We start from the raw sequence: 23,385 nt of genomic DNA, 5'->3' as shown, positions 1-23,385 counted from the left end.
ACAGCAAAGATTTTCTGTTTGCTTCTTTTCTAATCCTTGTTCTTTGCACTTCAAGAGAGAACAGATTAAATTCAAACCTTCTAATCATACCAAGGCAATTCCACAAGCAGGACAACAGAATTATTTGGGCATGTAACTCCTAGTTTATTATTTTAAGACTTCGTGAAAATGTCTTTGATAGGTATCTTATCCTATCTTCTTCAACATCTGATAGAAGGGCAAGTCTATTACTATTACCCAATGATGCTTTCCCACTTAACAGGATTTCTTTCTAGGTTCATCAGGCCAGTTTAAGCAAGTTTATAATGACACTCTTTACCTGCAACTGACCTCCTTGTGCAACTTTTTGGCTGGATCTGTGACTCAGCCTGTAGGCACCATAGCATAATGTTAATAAATGCTGGAGGGATCAACACTTAAACCCTCACCCACTACATTACAAACCAAAGAAAGCTGGCTGTCAGACAAAATTGTTCCAGCTGAGAAACTGCAGTGGTTTTCCCTTCTTGTACCAAGTATCACACAAGACAGGAAGACAGAGGAGCCATTGAAACAAAATATTAGCCCAACGCTAGACTGGCAAGAGAGCTTGAACACAAAAAGTCTCCCCTTGCTCATCCCACCCCAAGGTTCTCACAGCTGTTCAGCATTTCTGTGTGGTGTTCCTGCCAAGCAGGTGTCTCTGCTTCCCTGAAGGGCTGGTGACAAATGACTATTTGAGTTCAATTTATGCAATGGAAACTATTTCCATTACAAGCATAAGTGAAATAGATCCAAGCAACTGACTCTGGGATCCCAAAGCCCACGTTTTTATAACCTACACCAACATAGCCTTATCCTTTCCACAGGTCAGTTCAATGATTTCTTTGTTCCTCAGCTCATAAAGTTGGCAAACATCACCTCCACTACAGCAGGTATTCCTCTAAATCCCCTGGTTTAGAGGCTCAAACCCAGGTCTGCTCAGAATTTTAAGAGATTATTAATGCAAGAGAAGCACTGCAAAAAGCTTACACACACATTCCTTCCTTATGCATAACTTAAATACTGTCAACGCTTATTTCTTTGCAGTCTAGTAATTCCTACATTAATCATTCTGCAGTTTAGTACTGAACAGAAGAATTGCATCATATTGTAAAATTTGACCATTCCTAAACTGAGGCTGCCAGAGGTTGACTGCAAACTGTGACAGATTTTTAAATTTTTAAATTTTAGTTGATCGTGCGTGATCAGAGCATTTCCAGCTTTCCAATACATTCCTCACATACAGGGAAGACAGCCTGAGCTGTACTTCAGACTAAGGCTCATGTCAAGTGTTCCTTTAACACATGTTTATAGGAACCAAGCCTGTATATTGAGATGAATCAACATTTTACTACATGGTATTTTTGATATTTTCAACATTTTCCAGGAACACTGGAATACCTCTTGATAACAATGTACATTGGACTTAGCTCTATAGTTGAGAGAAGGCTCACTGAAGTCCTTCAGGGTACCTGATAAGCAGGTGCCTGTGGGGGATGCATATGACAGTATCTAGAGTGACCATGCTAGCAAAATTCAGCAGCAAGAAAATAATTCTTGGAACTTGATTACACTTCAAGTCCTGCTATCTGCCTTTCAGTTATGCTGACTAGCAATCAGTTTGTTTATTTAAACAAACAGTTATCTATACCACAGACAGTGTTTTCTGTAACAGCTGACAGTTTTGTTCATGGGTGACACAAACTCTGATACTCCATTCAAAAATTCAGAGTAGCTGTGCAAACAGTGTTTCATCCAAAATTATCATAGGATCTTCTCCTAGACAAAATTTTACAGTTTTTTTCCCAAATTAAAAATAACATTCAACTCAATACTTAAAAGGTTCTTTATTTTACTCTTAGGCTTTCAGGAAACTTTAAAAATCAGTTACACAGCAAAGACTGATATTGCAAAACAGTGGAGGTGCAGTTCAAAAGGAAAAAAAACCTAACCCATAGTGTCTTCAAATATAAAAATATATATCCAAGTTATTACCTAGGGAAAGTGTACCACCATTTCTCTCTTAAGCTGGTCCTGCCAGCTTTTGGGTCATAACTCCCACTACAGAGCTCAAGAGCTCACACTGGAAGGAGCATCTCCGAGGTTCACGTCAGGCATGATTCAGAGCAAACTGCTTTGCTGCAGCATATGAACCCAATCTTAAGTTTTCTGAAAGCATTCCATAGTTTTCCCTTGGGCAGTGGGTAATAAGCATCCAAACATCTCCTGGGAAGCATAGGTCATGTACACAAAGCCATCTTCATCTTTGTAGTCCCTGTACACTTCTGCCATTGTCAAGGACATGCTGGCTAGGCTTTTGTTGTTCACCAGCAGGTAGAAAGCTTGTGTAGCTGTTAGAGCCATCCTGCTTCTAAATGAAAAAGAGGATTAAGCATTAGCAAGTTGAATATGGTTTCAACTTCAGTCTGTGACATACATTAAGCAGAGCAGTTGAATGAAGTAGGTACAAGAAATGCTGTGTAAAGTTATTACATGGTTTAATGTCTCCATCAGCAGGAAGTTAACTGGAAGCTCAAAGGCCTGTGATCAGAGGAAAAGCTTACATGGCTACACCAAAGGTGCTACTGAGCATGGGCTTGGAGTTCCCAGTTACCACGGAAAAGTGTGAATAGAAACCAAAAGCTTCTGTAGTGCAGATTTTGTAAAGGATTCCAGCTCCAGTCTGTTACATTTACTACAAAGCCTACCTTCAAAAAAAAGTCCTTTACAGAGACATTACATACAAGTTGTCCAAGAGCCAAAAGCATCTTTTACAGAAGTTACAATCTAGAAAGATCTTTTTCTATACATAAATAAGCATGCTGAAAAACATAGCTTCATATTTTGTCAGAAAATACCCCTAAATATTTTGGGGGACTTCTTTGCTGTAATGTTTCATAAAGAACAATTTAGCAGCACATTTCATTTCACACACATTGAAAAGCTGCTTTGAATTTGAGCAAATTCAGCTAGGTGCAGTAAGAGAACAAGGCAGTGAGAGTCATAAGCAGAACAAGATCACAGAGCCCCAATAACCAGTTCGTGAGGTAGGAAGAGAGCTGAACAAGAGTCTTGTATAGCCTTTTTTCACTACAGTTAGGGAGGAGGGGACTGTGAATCCAAAAAAGACCACATTTTTCCCCCAAGTGCACCTGTGAAAACATCTGTTGATTGTCTTTGAACACTTGCAAGAGAGGGAAGCCTTTACATGGCCAACACCTTTAACCTCCCAGCCACCAAAGGCAGGAAGATGTCCCCAGCAGCACACTAGGAAATACCTTCTTGGGGAAGAGCAGCCACCCCCAGCTGCAGCTCCAACCCACCAGTACCTACTACCCACCTGATGATGGTTATGAACTGTGCCATGGTCAGCTCCTCGGGAACCAGAAACTTGGTCTTGTCCAAGACAGGAAGGTATTTCTCTTTCTGGTATCTCTCAACAATTACCTGTTTTAATTAGAGTCACACTTAGCAAACTCTAAAATATCCAGGTCCCTTTCCCTCCCCTCAGACGCTTCTTCCCTTAAACAGCGGCAACAACCTCGGATAACAAACCAGAAATTTACCGGGATTTTTGTCGGGAACTTGGCTCGGATCCCTGCTACCTCTTCCCGCCGGGTGGCTGCGGGGCAGAGAAGAGAAGAGAAAAGAAGAGAAGAGAAGCGTTAGTGAGGGCACAGCCCCTCCGTGCCCCCGCAGCCCCTGCGCGCCCCGGCGACCCTACCGAGACTCTTCCGGAGCTTGAAGGGCCGGTCCGGCTGCGCCCCGGGCGCCGCCCGCATCCTCCCGCCTCGGGGCCGCCGCTGCGCTCGGACCGGGACCCGCACCGGGACCGAGACCGCCCCGCTCGGACCGGCACTGCCCCGCTCGGACCGGCACTGCCCCGCTAGGACCGAGACCGCCCCGCTCGGACCGGGACCGCCCCGCCGCGGCCAGCGGGAGACGCGCGGCTGCCCAGCCCGCCCCTGCCGCGCTCTGCCGCGATGGGAGGTACCCGCCCCGAGAGGTGATCTGCCTGCAGCGCCGTGCGATGCTGCTGAGAGGTCTTTGGCTGCCCTGCCCAGCGGTTCAGGGGTGCAGCTCGAGGCTGGACTGCCCCCAGATGTCTTTCCTTTCCACATGGCCAGCCTTCTTCCTACCGAGAAACCGCTTTCAGACTATTGCTTTGGTTTAAAAAGAAAACGAGACAACATACCCCACGTACACAAAAAACTCCAAAAACCAAAACAACGCACCCCCACACAAAAATCCAACCGCCCTGCCCCCTGTCATTTTTCATCTCCTCAGGCTACCAGATTGTTTAATTCCTGAATGACTTGAGAGCTGAGTTTTAACTCTGGCTTTGTCTCTGATGCACAGCTGTGATTTTAAGAGGTTTCAAACAGACTCTAAGTCCATCTATGTGGTGAATATGATCAGACAGGTTCCTTGCCTTTTGGATTGCTGGTTCGCCTGCTTTTACTTCAGCTGTCAAAATGGCTTTGCAAACTAACACGGCTCAATAAGGAATAAAGTTGACTCCAGTCTGGTGTTTGTGTTTACCAATCATCTCAGCGAGGGTCTGGAACCGATCCTCATTATTTGTTTGCTTTACTTATCCCTTTAAAATATAGGAATTTTCATTTTATTTGACCTATCATTCTGATCAAGATCTAGTTGACGTTGCACTTAAGGACATAGTTTAGTGGATTTTACTGTGCTAATTAATGGAGGGACTCAAGGATCTTGCAGGTCATTTCCAATTTAAATTCTATTATTTTACCATGCTAAGGGCAACTCGAAGTTGCAAATTTTTATGAGTTATGGTTTATAAGTTGCTTTGCCTGCTTTGTCAAGGCAAAGTCAATGACTGTTAGCCAAGCTCATTTTGAAAAGAAGCATCTTTAATAAAGTGTGTATACTATATATGCATGTGTCAGGTTTTTCAACCATCCTCTCCAGAACAGAGTTTCCAGTGGCTGCAGTCCTTAATGCTACTGAGCTGTCCTTTTCTCTTGATCTGGAAGTAATGAGCATTAGCCACAGCACAAGCTCCCCCACGTGGCGGCAGAAATATTATTGTGCAGAGTAGACACTTGGATTTGAGGGACTCAAAAGCAAGAGCTCTGAACCTTGAGAAAGGCCTTGAGCCTATGCTGGAATGGTTTGGGTACAGCTCATCCCTATGATCTGATTTTTGCATCGGGACAGGTAAGCCCATGGGCTGGCTTAAGTAGCTGGGTCTAGCTGAAGGTCTTTTGAGCAGAGGTGAGGAAGCCTGAGTGAAGGAGGATGTGTGCCACAGAATTGGCATAGTGCCATAACTCAGTATGGTAAGTTGTATTTAAGACGATGAAGGAAAAGGGGAATAATTTGGAAAGTAAAGAAACAGCATGGACAGCACACGAACAAAGCCTGTAGGAGACAGGAGGATGTGTGGACACCAGAGAATGTTTCTTTGGAACTGTGGTCAAGCGTGGGGCTGTCCAAAACTGTTCAGGAAATGTATCATTCTTCCACACCCTCCTGGTTTCTGCCCAAAAGATTCAGTAGAAAGATCCGTGATCTACTTTGTGTAAAGAGGAGGGAACCTGCTACATCAGTGCTCTCTTCTTGTGTCACCTCTCACTGCAGATGAAATACAAAAGTGTGGCTCCACCAGCCCAGCTTTCAGGGAGAGGTGAGAGGGGAGAGGTTTCTTTTCATGTTCATAAGCTCCTATGGCAGCATCCAGAGAAAAAAGTGAATACCTAATAAGAAAGTGAGCAAAAGAAGATTAATTCCCAGCAAGCCTGGTGATCAGTTATGGCTCTAATGCCTGTGAGAGCTAAGGAATGAGCAAAAAACTAGCTTTAGTTAGCATATGCTAACTAATAATGTAAATGTATCATATTTTTTGGAGGTAGAGAGAATGGGATGTCTAATGTGTCTGCATAGCACCTACACTTGCTTCTGCAGTGAAATACCCAGTTTCAGACCTAGATGTGGAATCTGCTCCTTCTTACTTCTTTCCCTTGGAAGTTTTTCTTACATGCACATAATTAGTTAACTGATAGAGCAATTTTAGGTAGAGAATGAAGCACTCAAAGGATCCTATTGATACAGAAATGGAAGGACCAAAGGGAATTATTATTCCATTTCTACCTGCTTGAATGTCCAAAGCCAACACTTATAGGAATCCTGTAAGTCCCCAAACATTAAGGTACAAACTCAGAGCTCCACATCTTATCTAGTCCAGTTTCATTGCCACATTCGCAGCCTCTTTCAAAGCCCAAGGTCTGCAGGTGTGTAGCTGAATTCTCATGTATCCATTGTCTCCATATTGAAGTGATATTCTCTGCAAGTGCTCTCAAACTCTCCAGTGTCTCCCAGGGACTCAACAACATTGCCAAAAGCAGGCATCTCCTTTTTTTCAAGTGGTGTGAGACTTGCAGTGCTTTCAGCTGGATCTGTGAGCTACTGTGGAAGTGAGGGTCAAGTAATCTGTAGATGAACAATTTAAATATGAATTATACAGTGCTAGAAGGGCTGAGATTTATTTATTTAAGCAACCTAACTGACTAGCATGAAACCTAACTGAAACTGCAGCATGATGTTCTAGGGAAAATATGTGGCGTGGCAAAATGAGGGCTTATTTGTCGGACTGCAAAAGCCTGTGAAGTTCACAGTATTACACATAGTTATCTCAAATACATGTTTTCATGAGGGCTGCCTGTAAGTGAAAATAGTCAGGAGGTTTTGAAGAGCCCTCAAGTAGTCAGACTCAGCCAGCCAATTTAATGGGGTTTAAAAGAGCCATCCTAAATATTTGCACACTTCCTGAACACAGGTAGTTACAGATAGGGAACCCTTTGCTTCCTTCTTCCCTTATGCAACTCTGAATGTGTCTGTACCTCCTCCTGTGACACAGAAGCAAGCCCACTCTTGTGGATAAACCTGAAGAAATTGTGTGAATTTCTGAATTCATATGTCCTTATACCAAAACGCTAGCTGGAGAATTATTATGTTTAAGGGGATGCTTAGTACTCTATTTCTGATTTTGGTGTCCCACTAATAAAACTCAAATTATAAACTTACCTCTAAATGCTGAGATAAGTTCAAAGGTTAGCAGTGGCATTTTTCAGTTGATTGGCCAGGGTTTATATGTACATTTGTGTCTTTGTCTCTTGATTTTTTAACACTTATATTGAACTTAGATCATAAGTCTGATGATTTTTTTGGTGTAGCCACAAGGATTAGAAATTAGTTATGTTACTCTTAAACCAGAGATTACATGACTGTTTTGTACCAGCTTGAGATTTTGATTTTAAAATGTCTCTTCTGCAAAAGAAACTTCAGTTAGACCAAATAAATGTCTTTTCTCTTTCTTACTTTTACCTGTTTGCCCAGTGTTCAGCTCATTTTGACAGAATAGTTTCTTTATGCAGTATTTGGATTCTCAAGTTCTCTATCTTTCATTTCAAGACTTTTAAAATTGCTCTCAATATTAATTAGATAAATTTTCAACCATATTGAAAGATCTGAGCTATAATGGAGTATCCTCAGAAGTCTTTAAGGTCTTTCACATGGTAAGTGCTCCTGCATTTAAATTTTAAATTAAATTTAAAATTAAATGCTTCTGCATTTTAAATTTTACAAGAATTTGAGACCTAAATTCTCAGTATTTTTCAGCAATGGTTGCTCAGACTGGTGATTCTGACTAGACATAAAGCCAGAAATAAATCAGTGACTCTTTTTGAGAAAAGTTAGTGTACGCTGGCAACCTGTTGGTCAAGGTCCCTGCAAGTGCATTTTTGACTTTCTGTTTCCTGCTGTGCCAGTGGTTCACTGTCTTTTTGTCCTACAGGGGCTGAACTCAAGGTCTAGACAAATGTTGAAAAGGGAAAAACATTATTGGATCTTTCTTTCCTATCATCTGCTCTCATTACCATTACTAAGATGCAATGTATTATGTTTTATTTCTACAGAATTGATGTTGTTGTTTCTAGGCAATTTCCTTGATCATCTCTTTGAGAAACTAAAGCAGTGTTCTTCTTGTGGACTGGAATCATGGGACAAAATTTCTTACTTATCTTGTTGTGTCTGCTGTTTTATTTGGTAGAACATTTGCACTCTGGTTTGCTAGTTTTAGTAATCCTCCTACTATGAGTACAGGTCTTGGTGAGAAGTAACAGCATCACTTGCCCTGCAAATATGGATATAAAAGTTACTCTTTGTCCAAATATGATCATAATATTATTTGAAGTGGTTTTCCTTCCACATAGGGCTTTAAAGTTTTTCATCCAGCGTAGTTCAGTTCTTTTCAGATAAGATGTCTTTGGCTTTATGTCCAGATTTTTCCTGGTCTCCCTGTTGAGGCTCTCAAGAATGTGTCAGACAATGCCAAAAGTATCCGTTGGGTTTTGGTTTGTAGATACTGGAAACTGGTTTCTATTTTAACTATCAAAACTGGTGTTGTAACTGACAGACAGCAGAGGATTTTAAAAATAGCTTCAACATGTCCCTGTGAAGTTGGGAGCTTTATTGTTTGACCCTTCTGACAGAAAGGTCAAGAGAGTCAAGCTGTCAGGGTTGAAAGCCTCATCAGGAGAGCAGTGCCAGAGTTTCCAAGAGTGACTGGGACTCCTTAGACATCTCTTTTCTCAGATGGATGTTTAAGAGGCCTGATCCTTACTGGGAAATTGTTCTATCCTTAATGAAAATCTGGACTCTTAAGGTACTGCCATTTAGTTACTCAGAAACTGTGAGTCTGAGGACTTGAAGTCCTGTCTAAGGCTTGGACAGGTCCAAATCCAAACACTGTAGAAAAAAACGTCTAAGTATAAAGGAAAGATTAGATTCCTTCTCTACAGTGTCAAGACTGTTACTTGGTTTCAGAATTTGTTTTTTAGGGAATTTTCTAAGATGTTAGGAAAAATACCAAGACTAATGTATGTAAAAGAGAGGGATGTTGCTCAGCTATTTTCTAAGAGGGACCCTCAGAACTATTCTTGGTGGCTCTACTGAGTTCTGTGATCTTAAGTCCTGGGAGGCTGGCCAAGCCCCTGAGCCATATCACGTACTTGGCTGCATAACAAATGCATTGCAGGGCTCAGCTCTTACTTGTGTGCTATGAACGAGGCTCTGGAGAAATGCGAACAATTTATTGGGTATAAAAATGCTGACAAGTGCTGTGGACTGATATGGGATTACTGCAAATCATAGCCCAAACATGTACATTAGCTGATACTCAGAACTCTCTACTTCAGGAATCTAACTGGGGATGATGAGGTCCAGAGCCCTGTTTCCTTAGGTGCTGTGTATGGCCAGTAGAGAGAGGGAGAGGGAAACTCTTGCATTTGGAAAGCAGGTGACTTTCACTACCTGTATGCTTTCAGGTCCCTATCCTCTTTCCAACAGCATCTTGAGTTGCAATGCAATGCCAGTTTCACACTGCAGCTGACAAGAGCCAAGGTCAGTAATAGATTTGCACTCTGGCCATAGAGTGTCTGCCTGCACCAGAGAATAGCCTTTGCCCTGACCTCAGGGTTTGTAAGGGAGACTCTCAGAACAGTAAGAATCCTGCATGGGAAATACTGCTGAAGTGGATTTTTTCCATGTTTTAAGTAAAAGGTAAGGCAGATCTGAGATATGATGAAAGTTTCATCCTATAAAAAGATAAAAAAATATATGTGGTAGCTGGCAATTGTGGAATACTGAATGGCTCTTGTTGGTAATCTCAGGGAGCCTATGCATAAGGATCAAATGACTCAGTGTATTGGTATCTGGGTCATTCAATGCTAGGTCTCTGATATGGATCCTTCATATTGTCAATATCTCATATCAGTTTGTCTGTGACAAAGACCTTTAGAGCAAATGCATGGGATATGTCACTTTAGTTTCTATTGTACCCAAGTAGCATTATTTTAAATAGAGGACAAGAACCAAGTGTAAATTTTCCTCTAGTTTAAAAGAGGATCTCTCAAAGACAAGGTTGAACCACACTTAGAAAGAGTTTCAGAGGGAGCCACAGGAGTTGCCCACAAACAGTTGTGGACAAGTGTTAGGTGCATGGACCCTTCTGACAAGTGTAAATCCTCTCCTCACATGCACACTTGGCTGTTTGCACCAGCAGGATGGACGTTTTATGCTGCTGCCAAAGTCTCTTGTGCTCAGCAGAGGTGTTCATGTCTGAAAATATCTCTGCTTGCAGGCTGGGGGTTGTTTTTTCAAACCAAACAACTCAAAGAAGGCTGTGATCAGACTGCAGAAGGACACATTAAACTTTTAAATAGAAAAAGCAAGAGTTTCCCTTGTTATCTGTTTCAATACATTCTTAAATATTTCATCAGGTCCTTTTCCGAGTTTATAGTATTCTCTCCTTCAAACAGCTTTTCCTTTTTCCATTAGTTCTTCATATACTGGCTTTCTTATATCTATGTGATCAGTGTCTTGCTACACTGAATTTTGTTGAATATTATGCTGAAATATAAATACTGAAGTGTATTTTCATGTATCAAAAAGAGCATATTGGGAAACCAAGTCAGCTTCACAACAGCTGAGGCATGCATTTCCATCACTTTTTACTGTGGAAAATCAAACCAAATTACTCAGATTCACTCTTGTCCCCATCTCTTATGTAGCATTGACTCCATGCAACTGTTAAGTGCAAAATCTGAAAATAAATATTTTATTAACATAGGAACTCTTCTTGCCCTTGAAATTTCAGTATCCCCTGTGACCTGAGTAAATTCTGTTCTTGTATTTTCTTTATTGTAAGATGAGAAGCTCTAATCACATCAGACATTGCAGATTTTTTGTGTGCATACTTATATATATAAATGTGTATTTTTATATGTAATTCTAAGAACATACTTATACACACAGATTTTATATATATATGTGTGTGTGTGTGTGTGTGTATGTTTGTATGTATGCTATTTCTTCTTTTCCACTGAAGATATGAAGTCAGATACACACAGTGGATTAAGTAAGTTGCTATGGAAGTAAATAATACTAAATGATTAAACAGCCCAGCTGTCTGTGGTCAAATGCAGCATCTCACCAAACACTTCTCCAAAATAAAAATTCTTCCAAGGAGTGATTTATAATTTAGACCTGTAAAAACGTTTCCTGGACAGCATTTGTTTCCTATGTGTAATGTGGTTTTAAATCTACTTTCTGATCCAGCTTTCTGCAGTTGTCTCTGAAACAGGCTTGGTGACAGGAGGTGGCAAACTGCCTAAAGATGAGTAGATATTTTTCCTCTCTAACATGCATCTCCAGAGCGGTGAGTTAGTGTCTAGTATGGTAATGTGACAAGGAAGAGGAAGTGGAATGAGAGAGCTGCTAATCAAGAATTACTTGAGCTACACTCACAGAAGAAAAGCTAGGCAGCCAACTGCCCAGACTGACTCCTCTTATTCCATGAAGACTTAAATCTCTTTTTAGGAGAGATTTTGTCCAAGCAGAACATTTTTTAAGGTTTGTTTTTACCTGAACAGGAGCAGGATCCATGCCCCATGCACATTAAGTCCTGCTCGTGAGGACACCGAAATGAAATGCCTTCCCTCTCTCAGACCAGCACAACCTCCAATGCAGTGCAGTGTGGTAATTGGTGAAGATATTCTTACCATTGAACTCCACTGGCCTGGCCATCTTGTCACTTTTGTATTTTTTTTTTTTTTTTTTTTTAGTTTCCCATAACTGCAAGTGCAGGAAACTACCCTGGGCCAGTTTCAGCCCTCTGCGAGATGGCCACAGCATTCTGGCACCAGGCAGTGATCATTATAAAATGATTCTTTTGTCTACCAGCGGAGAATTACCACAAGAAGGGTTTGCCTTATATGAGGACTGAACTCTGAGACTCTGAATTAACTTCCTAGCTGTGTCACAGCCATTCTGGGTGCCTTTGGAGCCTCTTTCACTTCTGATGGGACTTTCAACAATATCTACAAAAAAGAGGTGTCAAATTTCTCATTTGTACTTAGTGCAGTGATTAGCACAGTACTACTTGGTCCTCATTTAGAATATGCTTAATATCTTGAAATCCAAAGAGAAAGAAGTGGATATTATTATTTACTATGCTCAGAACTGGGGATATCCTATGAATATTCTCTCCAGAAGAATGATTTTGAGAAGTTAATTTCTCCATTAAAAGCTACAGTTGCATGTTATGACTCGTGCATGTACTTTTACATTACAGACTAGGTAATTTTTGTCTGATTGCTTTGAATAATGAATAAATTCAAGGAAACTGAAATCTATTCAGACACCTACTAATGATGCAAGAGCAATATTCATCCAAGTAAAGGTTTAGCATGTGTTATTTTTTGTGTTTCTGAGAACTGTGTAAATTGCACACACCAGTGAGTCTCCTGGCTGACCCACAGTCACTTCAGTGCAGATGCCAGGTTGGTGTCTCACTTCTTTCTCTGCTTCAGGTGCTTTGCTGGTGGCAGCAGTGACCTGACAGCAGCATCACTGACATCTCAGTCCAGTGGCCTTCCAGTTTGTGGAAGTATCAGTGGCCACCTGTAGCCACTGCTGCCTCTGAACCATGCCTTCACTACCAACCAAAGCTGAGAACACACTATGGGGCAAAATGGATCTTTGATCTGACCTAAGCTTTTTTGTCCTAACATTACTAAAATGTCTAAGGGAGCACATGAGAACATGAAATTATACTTGTCCACCCCCTGCCATTTGAAGTGCAATAATTTCCTCACCCAGAGATAGCAGTTAATATCCTCACACATCTTTCTATGACTCTGTCCAATAGCCTTTTTAATTCACACTGGTATAAACTTAACTATTTGCAAAAGCCTGCTAGTAGTGATTCCTAAAACTTGGCTACATGTGGCTTGAGGAACCATCTCCATTTTTTTATTCTGAACCTTCTGGTTGTTAGTTTAATCCAATGATCCTTCATCCTGTACTTAAGAAAAGGACAATCATCCCCTGTTCACCTAGTCTGACATACTACTCATCTTTTTAAATGTTCCTGCAGTGTGAAAACAAAACACCGATTTTATTCTCAGAAATAACAATTGAAACCAAATATTTTTTAATTTGGATGGTCAAATTAAGCAACAAGAAGTGGCCTGCCTTTATGCAGCTTGCTCTGCCCTTTTGCAGCTTCCATATAAGGCTGTTGATTTAGATACAAGTTGTTGTCCCTGTTTTCTAAATTTGAGTGTCTAAGATATAAGATTTTTGCATACTGTTTGATTGGCCTTTCAGGGTTATTTAAAAAAAATAAAATGGGAGGTTTCGGTTTCCACAATCAGCACTGACTCAGGCACATGAAAAGCAAGTCTGCAGAGGGGGAAGATGGAGTTTTCCATATAAGATGTTTTCCCACTTTAACCACACTGTGACAGATTGTAATGAAAACTAAAAAAACTTGAGTCAGTCTCTGGCTCTGTGCAAACCTACAGGGGACATTTGTGTTTGTCTGATAGGCATAAAACCATTTAGAGGCTGGGAGTTTATTCCCTGTGGTTACTGAACTTCCAGAAAGATATGAACAAAATATGAGTGCATTCCAGAATGATTTGGGCTTCAAGCATGCAGTGACTAATATTTTTTTCTACCAGATGGCAGTAGAAAGTAGGACTGTAAAAGGTCTGCCTATATTAAGGTCTTTGAGAGACACAAAACATTTTTTGCACAACACAGCATATCAGATGCAAGTTCAAACAATCCAGGATGTATGTGCTGCAGCCCAAGGTTCAGGAATGGTTTATTTAGGAAAATTGCCCAGCAGAGTAGTTGTCCCTTTTTGGGAGTGTACTGGAAAATCTAAAAGTACAAGAAGTATCATATTGTAATATTTCTGAATACCTCTGTCAAGACTACAAATACCTTAAATATTGCCTAGCTTCATAGCCAGCAATCTGCTAGACCTCATTCTCATATCAATGAGTAATAATCTTACCCCAGAGCTGGACCACTAATTAAACAAAAAAATCCCTTATATCTCAAAAATAATATAGCTGAATAACCACCTGTTACAGAATGATATAAGTTGATAATGGTTTTAATTGGTGGGAGGAGTTATTATTTGTATTTTCTTCTTGTTAGTGTCAGCTGAGTGCTAAAGACCCCTCTTGTGCTGGGTGCAAAACACACCCTGTACAAAAGGAGCATCTTGCCATGGTTTCCACCCTGAGCAGTGGAGAAGTTTTTTGTGTTTGTAAGGGGCAAAAGAAACAGCAAGATGTCTTTGGGCACTGTCTCATATGGGACAGTGGTTTTGGAGTGCAGCCAGCTGAAGCTCAGCCACTCTCCAAACATCACACATGAAGAGAGGCCAGAAAAATATTCCTGACACTCAAGAATATTGACGGAGTTTCCATAAATTGAAACTTCGATTCCCATTGTTTCTTGGTGCTATCACCACTGCATGAAAGGTTATTTACCCTCTGCCTTTCTCCTCTGCGTTATGAAAACTGGTGCCTTACACAGAGCTTCCAGATGAAAAGAGTAGATTTAAAGTTTCCTCATGGAACAAATTTTATTTGATAGAATCTATGTTTTAGAGTCTAAAATTTCTTGCACTTGGTGAACTGCTGAATGTCCAGAGTCCTGCAGTAGCCCCACAGCCATCCCCTGAGAGACTGGCCAAAGGGTCAGGGAGTCTGGGAAGCCCCAGCCTTCAGTGATGCTGACACCTGGCTTTACTGTTATAATAGGGGGAGTTTAGCTGAGCTGTTCCAGTGTCTGAGCAGCTTCCTGCTGACTGGAGAACTGGGAAGAATAAAAAATTTCATCTAATTTAGACTGAAACCAATTTCTGAAAAAAATAAGTTTCCTGTTAGCAGGAAACCCCCTTTCCTGACTGTCCTTCATTCTAACTTGGATGACTTTATCCTCTCATCTAAACTCAGGACATTTGTGCTTCTTGACTTGTGGAGTTTCTGTACATAAAGGAAATGTATAAAGATAGTGGATTATAATGATTGACCTAATGAGAAGCACAGAAGAGAATCACCTACATTTAAAGTCCTAATGTGTTTCCTAACCCTGTTTCTCTCTAAATAAACAGATAAATCAGACTAGGTTTTAACAGATTGTGTTACATATAGTTCCAGAAACAAATAATCTGGCACTGTAGTTAGAAGGAAATTACTCTGCCAAAATCTAGATATGTTTCTAAGTCAACAAATCTATAGTTACAAATCCATAAAATATGTAGGCCAGAAGCAAAGGTTAGGTCTCAGAAGCTGGTTGCTAAGTTCAACAACTTTCATCATCATGTGATTGAAAATAAAGGACTCTTCCCTCTGGATGAAATCTACTTACCATTCTTCTCTTGCTTCATCAACCTCTTTGTTCTTTGAATATTAACTATTGTTTGTATTGAATAGTAGATGTATTATGTATTTAATGATAGCCTTACCAATTATTCTTTCATTTCATTCCATGTTGGAATATGATGCTTTTTTTTCTGGATATTCCAGTTCCTTTGATAATAGCTATTATTATTGAGACTATTCTTGTAAATCATGTCTTGCATATAAAACAAAACATTTTGTACAAGTGTTCCCTTTAGCCAAGGGCACTTGGATTTGAAAGGTCCTCCACCAAGACTCAATAAACGTAGGTTAATCCCACTGTCACAACCTCTACATGAGCTCAATTTTCATGAAAGAAACCAGAGCAAGATAGAAATGAGAACAACAACTTCAAGAAGATGCAACATCTTTTTATTACTTGACTGATTCTACATGCAAAGAACACAGTCTGTGTGAAATGACAGGATGCAACAAAATTAATGTATTCTGCAAACGAAAAGACAAAGCAGCAGGAAATATTGAAAAGCAGTCACAATAACAGTTGAGGTTAATGAGAACTACTAATAAAACTGAAACTGCTCAATAGCAATCCAGCAGGTGGAAGCATTTATATAAAACAGCCAAACAATAAATATTTTGCTGGGTATTTGACCTTATTTCTGGATTTCTGGAACACATGTTGAGAAATTATAACATGTACAGATGTAGAAACACCATAAAAAATTGAGTATCCTAAGGGTCTGCCTTGGTGTATTTAGTGGGAAGGAAATTTCAGGAGAAATTACAGTCAATACTAATTTTCTTACTTTCATTAGAGTACTAGCACAAAAGAAAAAAAAAATCCCAAACCCAGGAGTTGTACCTGTGTTTTTTAATCTATTCTATGACGAGTTTTCCTCTACCTGACCTCAAAATATTTCACATGAAGCTATAGTACATTTTCATGAATGCTGAGGTTACACTAATCATGCTTCCATTCAGAGACAAGAAAACCAGACCATTCTCAAAGATCCTGAGAAGGCTGGGTGATGATGACTTAAAATCCAGTTGACAGAAATGGAAACTTAGTGCTGAATATAAGATAGTAAACAGATTGAGGAGAAATGCTGATTTATTATTGATCACTAATTTGTCTGCAGAATAACAACTTGAACAAAGGTATATTGAAATGATACAGAATTCTGGAAAAAATCTGCTGAAAAAATCTTAAGAGCTTCATTGTAGAAAAATACAAAATGGACACAAGAGGTGAATCTGAACTGAAAGTTTAAAAATGTCAGGGATTAGAGAAAGCAAACACCTATTCCCAGAGGCTCTGATGATAACAGGCAAAACTGCCAAATAACACTCTAAGCAAAGCCGTGGGGCAAGACTTTCTCAAAAGCAGATCAGTGACTATAAACATGTGGCTTGTGCTTCCAGCACCTTCACTTGAAATGAATAGCAATGCTCAAACCGGAAAGAGCCCAGCATGGGTATGAAGAGTTTCCCGTTTCTGCCTATGAGACATGTTGGCACACACAGACTGCAAACCATTGCTACAAGTATAAGGTCAGCAGGCACCTTTTCTACTTTCAGCTGCAGTTGTATGCGTGCCAAAGAGAAGGCAGTGTCAGAAAATCCTTCAGCAGTGGCTGGCATTTTATATGCAGTTTTTGGAGAAAGTGCTGGGGGACAGGGGGAAAGCACCAGATCCTGACATTTTAGAAGTAGCTGTGGTGAGGTTCTCCAACAATAAATGTCTTATGGGGTTAAATGTTCAAAAATTTTGAAAATTATACTAATGTTGTGTAATAAATACTTCAAGGTATACTCCATATTTGTGTACAGAAGGTAAGTATGTGTACCATTTCCCTCAGTTCTCTGTCCTAATTGTTACCTTTCTTTTTATGTGCAGAAGGTTTAGCAGTCCATTTCCTAAGCTCAGAGGCACTTAGCCTGTTGAGAACAACTCTTACACCTTTAACAAGACCAAATTTCTTTCTTATTTCCTTGTCTTTATCCCGAAGTGCTTCTTCATCATTTCTTTTTTGCAAGTCTTCTTTGGATGGGAATGCAGTCTGGCAGAGGAACTGAAATGGGAATGAGTAGAACTTGACTATAAGGAAGTGAGTGTTGAGTAGTCATTTTCTTCCCACCCCAGTTTATTTCCACAGCTTTTTTCTACAGTCTCACATACCTTGGGGATGTGGCTTTGCAAGAAGAATTTAATTCAAGAGGGATCTTGTATACCAGCCCTTCCCTGTTCTTCCATCGTTACTTTAAAAAATTTTCATGATGGCACTCATCACCTCTTTTCAGAAACCCAAACTTCTCCCTTGGGAAATATCTCGCTATTATATTAAATTTTTCCCTGCTGTTGTCTAAATAGCAATGGACTGCAATGCTTTTGTCCTGTTCAAATACTAGAAAAAATCTTGGTGTATCTCAAGACTTTTTTTTTCAGAATTATGTAATTATATTTATTTTAAACAGTAAAGTCTTATAGGCCTGCAAGCCATAATTTGATTTCCTCTACAGTGATTGTATCTGCTGCATTTCTGTTTAGCTTCCCCACAAAAACTGAAAAAAAAACCAGGTCACTCACAGCCTATTATCAATATTCTAATAGTGCACTTTGCATTCAGCTACGTCTAAGAGGAGAATAATTTGGTGTTCATAAAGAGACACTCACCTGATCATCATGGTTTACCACCTGCTGCCTTTTCCCAGCAAGAGGGGAGCAGTTCTCAGGCTGAGAGATTGTAGTCATCATGTGTGAAGAGAAACGTGTTTCATTTGATGTTTTCTTTAGGAATGTGGGAGTAGCACAGGTTGTAAGACATTTTATGTTCTGTTTCACAGCATCCTCTCTCAACAGCAGTGGATGTGAAACTTGGAAATTTAGTTTACGGACAGAACGACACGTGATGAGCCAAACGATGGTCTTCATAAACAACATATGGTGGGCAGATATTTTCATTTCTGCTGCCAGATCTTCATGCCTCATTACATATAGAAGGTAGACATGACCATTATAAATCATTAGAGCATTTTCCTTAAAGAGAGGAATTTCCCGCTGCTCTTCAATAGGACTAGTAGATGAAAGTGTTAATATATTCTTATAATCCTTATTTTTTATATTGGTGAGTGACTTCAAAATTTCTGAAACAGAACTGTTAGATGACTTTACAATAAGAGGATAGAATCTTGCTGTCTTTCCATCTGGCTCCTCTTGTGCAAGCTTTTTCATTGAAGTTATTTGGGAACTTTTCTCATCTTCAATTACATCAGGACTAGAACAGTGTCTTGTTAAGTCTGGGCTGCTTGGCATAAAAGACTTTGAAAAATTGTGCCAGAAGGATCTGGAACTCTCTTGCATCTTTATTACTGGCCATATGTAAATTACAGATTGTGTTTCTATAGCTTCCCTTGCTTCAGAGACCTTTCTCTCTACAGCTAACAATAGTTGCTGTAGTTTAGATGGGAAAAAAGATAGTGGTATTGATGTGACTTTGGCTTGATGTGGTATCTCTAGATCAGGTTTTAAAATCTGTGCCTGAGGTTCTTCAGTAACTTTAAGAGCACCAGAGATTTCAGAAGCAATTACTTTTTCTTCTTGATTAGCACAACTTAGTGAGAAACCTCTTTGCAGAGAGTGCTTTGCAGCTAAGTTTTCATTACTCAGAGCCTTAAAATCGGTTGAGAACTTTCCTCTGCCAGGAGAGGTCATGACACTATTTTCTAGCATGTTGAAATCTTCCTATCTGCTTATTTGCTGATCCTCTTCCACCTGAGCAGATGTAGCTCCTAACAAGAGTTGTGGTTTGACTCAATGAGCTTTTGTGAAGGGGCGATTGGACACGTTGCAAAGGCTTCTGCAGGAAAGAGAAAGCAAAAGCAGTTTCAGCAGGTCTCATCTATTTTCACCTCTCTCCTGAAGGGCTTCACTTTTGCAGCCTGACATGCTTACAATACAAATGGACAGAAATTAAAATGTGATTACATGTTTGTAAATGCACTGGGAGGTTTTTCTTTGTTACCCCAAAGAAAATCAATAAACAGAAACATATTTGTCATTTAAGTATTAACTACAGCTCATCTAGCCAGTAGAATTTTTCTGCAATAGTAATTTGCTGTGAGATACTTCCAGTCTTAAGTTGGCAGTGAGTTTTTGCTTGCTTTTGTAGGAATTTACTCAATACTGCATGCTGCTGGCAGACAGGATATATTTTGTTTAGATGTAGCACAATCTTCTTAGACATAACACCACTGAAATCAATGCATATTTTTAATAAAAATGTTCTTAACCAAAGACCTTTACAATCAGTTTGCTTGCAGAATGCTTTGATTTCAGCAGTCAACTCCAGCCTATGCTACTCTCTGCTGTAGCAAAATCAGACTCAGTAGCTTTGTCATGGCTTTTAACAAATATGCAAAAAAATCCAAAAAAACAAGTTCAGATGTTTATCTGATACATATTAAAATCTTCTAAGCACCATTGAAATTGTAAAATGCTAAACAATCCTGAGAACGGAGTTGAATGTACAGGAGAAGGAAACATGAAATTTAAATTTGTATCCTGAGAGATATTAACGAATTAACTTAGAATTAACTGCTGCTCCTCCAGTGGTTATATTCTCCTAGGAAAAACCTACTCATCTTAGCACTACAGACTTGATTTTGTAGAAAGGAAACACACACATTCACATTATTTGCATGTCAATCGTACAACTCTAAGGTGTTTTTTAGCCTTCCTAAATATTGAAAAAGCAGGGAGTTTCACCTCCATAACTGAAAAGGTTCTTAACTTACGAAAAGAAATTTAATAAAAGCAAGGTCAGCAAGCCTCTGTTTAGAATCATGAAAATTAAATTTTCTGAGTCTTTTATCTAGCAAAAATGAATAAACTGAAAAATAAAATGGCATTCCGTCCTCATGTAGGCCATATCTCCTGCATTTATGATGCATACATCGAGATGTAATTACCCAGTTCCACGACTCTAATCAAGAATAGTTAGAAATAATTCTATTACTTGTCAGCAAGTTATTTGAATAATTAATTGTACATATAGAAGGAGTGAGGCCTTCTGTAGAAGCAGACTCTAAATCAATTTTTTTACTTTGCTTTATCTGATGAGTGGGGTTTTTTTTGTTCTGCCTAACACTTCTGGTGTTAGGGGTTTTTACTACACCCAGCACTGCAATGTGATAAAGCTAGGGTCAGTCTTCTGACCTAGAAAGTCTCTTAGCATCTTAAAAAAATGAAATTCTTGGAAACCTAGAGACACAGCAATTAAACTAAAATTAAAGGGAAAAAAAAAAGAAAAGAAAAAAGGTTTATATTTTTGAGATAGAGAAATCCTGGTTAATTGTGAAGCCAGCTAAAAAAGAGGCAAATATCACTGCAGAAGAGAAAGTCTCTGATTCTCAGAGGTCATGGCTCGACTCTGACTGATTGATGGGGCTTGTCTAGTATAGCCTCCAACTTTGATGATTAATGTACTGTACTTCACAGTGCACATCTTAATGTACAGTAGTGACCTTGGTTGTGTTACTTTGTCAGTCCTCGAGTTTAAGATATTAACCCTTGTGTCATGGGTTTCGAGGTTCCAAATAAAATGGAAAAAAAATTTTTTTATATTTACATGCCTTAAAATACCCTTATTTACACACACCAAAAAAACCCAAAAAAACAAAAAAACAAAAAACCTGAAAGAAATCCTTCTTTCTTTTTCCACCTTAAAACTTGTAGACTGCCAAGCAGAATTTCACACTTAGGAGCTGAGCCAGCACAGATTTCCCTATTACTTAGATTTCATGCATACAGATCTTCTCCATCTGAAGTGGTCACACAATCTCATTTTTATGACTGTGGCTCACCATTGCCCTATCTTCACCAGAGATGAAGATAGCAAAGAATCTTAAGAGAACTCACAAAAATTAGTAAAATCAGTATTTCAAGTTCCCTTATTTTTGATAAAAATGTGTCATTCACATGCAAGGGGTCTTTCTAGCCCAGTCCCTGCCTCTGATGGTGGCCAAAAGCGAAGGCCCAACAATAATCTGAGTAGAGACCATGGACATGGTGGCAATTTCCTGGATGCCCCAGGCTCTGAGAGGCGCAGGGCCCTCTCCATGGGTGTGCCACTGGCAGCAGGCCCTGCTGTGTAACACCCACTGTTCCCATCAGCTTCACCCCACAGTGGTGCCCCCGGGGCCATGTATGGCCAGAGCACCCCTCAGGCTCCGGCCTTGGGGTGAAGGCCAGGTCTCAGCAGTACAGCCAGGAGAATGGATCAAGGGATGAGGTTTAGTTACCACTACAGCCAGAGCACAGGCGCCAGGCTGGAAGCACAGCCTTCAACTGCAGCAGCAACTGCTCCGGCAACCGCCAAAACTGCAGGCAGCCTTCCAGCACCTGCCAAAGGCTGTGACAGCACACGTTCAACAGCTTCTCACTGGCACCGGCCGCCCTCACTGCCCCGTCACTGCCTCCCAGCCCTGGCTGTGCCCCATGGCCGCACTGCTGCTCACTGGCACCGGCCGCCCTCACTGCCCCGTCACTGCCCCCAGCCCCAGCTGTGCCCCACGGCCACACTGCTGCTCACTGGCACCGGCCGCCCTCACTGCCCCATCACTGCCCCCAGCCCTGGCTGTGCCCCACGGCCACACTGCTGCTCACTGCCCCCGGCCGCCCTCACTGCCCCATCACTGCCTGGCAGCCCTGGCTGTGCCCCACGGCCACACTGCTGCTCACTGGCACCGGCCACCCTCACTGCCCCGCCACTGCCCCCAGCCCTGGCTGTGCCCCATGGCCACACTGCTGCTCACTGCCCCCGGCCGCCCTCACTGCCCCGTCACTGCCCCCAGCCCTGGCTGTGCCCCACGGCCGCACTGCTGCTCACTGGCACCGGCCACCCTCACTGCCCCGTCACTGCCCCCAGCCCTGGCTGTGCCCCACGGCCGCACTGCTGCTCACTGGCACCGGCCACCCTCACTGCCCCGTCACTGCCTGGCAGCCCTGGCTGTGCCCCACGGCCGCACTGCTGCTCACTGGCACCGGCCGCCCTCACTGCCCCATCACTGCCCCCAGCCCTGGCTGTGCCCCATGGCCACACTGCTGCTCACTGGCACCGGCCGCCCTCACTGCCCCGTCACTGCCCCCAGCCCTGGCTGTGCCCCACGGCCACACTGCTGCTCACTGGCACCGGCCGCCCTCACTGCCCCATCACTGCCCCCAGCCCCAGCTGTGCCCCACGGCCGCACTGCCCCCAGCCCGGCCCATGCAGGGCAGGGCCCTGGCACCGTGTGGCTTTGCTCCCATATGGACCAGTCACTGCCAGTCAGACTCAATGATCCTGCCGAGTCCCTTCCAACACAGATGATTCTGTGACCTCTGCCACAGAGGCAGCCCTTGTGTCCCTCTGCCTTTCTGTCCCTTTGGCCTCTGCAGTGTCCATGACCCCAGGAGCCAGGGATGGCAGTTCTTCCGAGCGTGTCCCCACCTTCCCTGGGGATCCCTGGAGGCTCTGCTGAGCCCTCCCCATTGCACAGCCTGGCCACAGGTCCTCGCTGCCCCTTCAGATGGCCCTGTCCTCCAGCCTGGTGGCTCTGGAATGGAAGGCATTACAGGCCCAAGCCTCCCTCCTGGCCTCACTGTTTCCCTTGCACTGCCAGGCAGTGCTCCGTCAGGAGTGGGGGAAGAAACAAGCCCTGTGGCCAAGGTGAGGAAGAAAACCTCTGCCCCTGGTGCACCCATGCTGGCCCTGTCCATCCCAGCACATACCCTTATTCCCAGCTCAGCTCAGCCCAGCCCTGCAGGAACCGGGGTGACAGCCCATCTGCTGTGCTCTGCTGGCAAGGAGGTGTTCTTAGAGATGTTTAAGGAACGACCGGGCGTGCCAGTCAGCTCTCAGCTTGGACTCACTCCCACAGGGAGGTCTTTATCAACCTAACTGTTCCGTCTTAAAGTATACAAGGACACAAAGAACATCCTACCTTAATTTTGACACATTCTACATTTTCCACCACCCGCGCCCTCCGGGCCGCGTGGACAGCCCGTCCCGTCCCGCCGGAGTCCTCCGCGCCGGCAGGGGGCGCGCCAGCCGCGGGGTCCTCCGCGCCG

General features: G+C 41.9%; 2 protein-coding genes across 3 annotated transcripts; both read right to left on the bottom strand.

Annotated features, from left to right (window-relative positions):
* Positions 1 to 1,850: 1,850 nt before the first annotated feature.
* Positions 1,851 to 3,866, bottom strand: MAP1LC3C (microtubule associated protein 1 light chain 3 gamma). Of its 2 annotated transcripts, none has more exons than XM_056486282.1 (4): positions 3,746 to 3,866; positions 3,588 to 3,643; positions 3,362 to 3,468; positions 1,851 to 2,392 (listed from the first exon to the last, which is right to left on the bottom strand). In XM_056486282.1, exons 1-4 carry the CDS (start codon positions 3,801 to 3,803, stop codon positions 2,182 to 2,184), a joined length of 432 nt encoding a protein of 143 aa, XP_056342257.1. In that variant the 5' UTR covers positions 3,804 to 3,866; the 3' UTR covers positions 1,851 to 2,181. The 2 variants fall into 2 exon arrangements, with proteins under 2 accessions (XP_056342257.1, XP_056342258.1); XM_056486283.1 differs by having other exon boundaries at positions 3,752 to 3,827.
* Positions 3,867 to 3,907: 41 nt separating this feature from the next.
* Positions 3,908 to 21,626, bottom strand: LOC130250854 (uncharacterized). The gene is made up of 4 exons (XM_056486967.1): positions 21,579 to 21,626; positions 17,953 to 19,135; positions 17,237 to 17,350; positions 3,908 to 4,156 (listed from the first exon to the last, which is right to left on the bottom strand). The coding sequence occupies exons 2-4, from the start codon at positions 19,006 to 19,008 to the stop codon at positions 3,908 to 3,910; spliced, it is 1,419 nt and encodes a 472-aa protein (XP_056342942.1). The 5' UTR covers positions 19,009 to 19,135; positions 21,579 to 21,626.
* Between the last annotated feature and the right edge of the window lie 1,759 nt (positions 21,627 to 23,385).

Source organism: Oenanthe melanoleuca, chromosome 3, assembly GCF_029582105.1.
Source record: "Oenanthe melanoleuca isolate GR-GAL-2019-014 chromosome 3, OMel1.0, whole genome shotgun sequence".
Taxonomy (NCBI): domain Eukaryota; kingdom Metazoa; phylum Chordata; class Aves; order Passeriformes; family Muscicapidae; genus Oenanthe; species Oenanthe melanoleuca.
The sequence above is the reverse complement of the archived record's forward strand: the minus strand, read 5'-3'. Positions and strand labels throughout refer to the sequence as shown.

What these genes read in the sequence shown, in the direction of transcription:
- MAP1LC3C (XM_056486282.1), bottom strand. Translation starts at nt 3,803, where the DNA reads ATGCGGGCGGCGCCCGGGGCGCAGCCGGACCGGCCCTTCAAGCTCCGG. An exon ending in CAAGCTCCGGAAGAGTCTCG is followed by an intron (nt 3,644 to 3,745) that starts GTAGGGTCGCCG and finishes TCTGCCCCGCAG; the next exon opens with CCACCCGGCGGGAAGAGGTA. An exon ending in AGTTCCCGACAAAAATCCCG is followed by an intron (nt 3,469 to 3,587) that starts GTAAATTTCTGG and finishes TAATTAAAACAG; the next exon opens with GTAATTGTTGAGAGATACCA.
- LOC130250854 (XM_056486967.1), bottom strand. Translation starts at nt 19,008, where the DNA reads ATGCTAGAAAATAGTGTCATGACCTCTCCTGGCAGAGGAAAGTTCTCA. An exon ending in TGGTAAACCATGATGATCAG is followed by an intron (nt 17,351 to 17,952) that starts GTGAGTGTCTCT and finishes TTCCCATTTCAG; the next exon opens with TTCCTCTGCCAGACTGCATT. An exon ending in AATTTGGTCTTGTTAAAGGT is followed by an intron (nt 4,157 to 17,236) that starts GTAAGAGTTGTT and finishes GTTTCTCGGTAG; the next exon opens with GAAGAAGGCTGGCCATGTGG.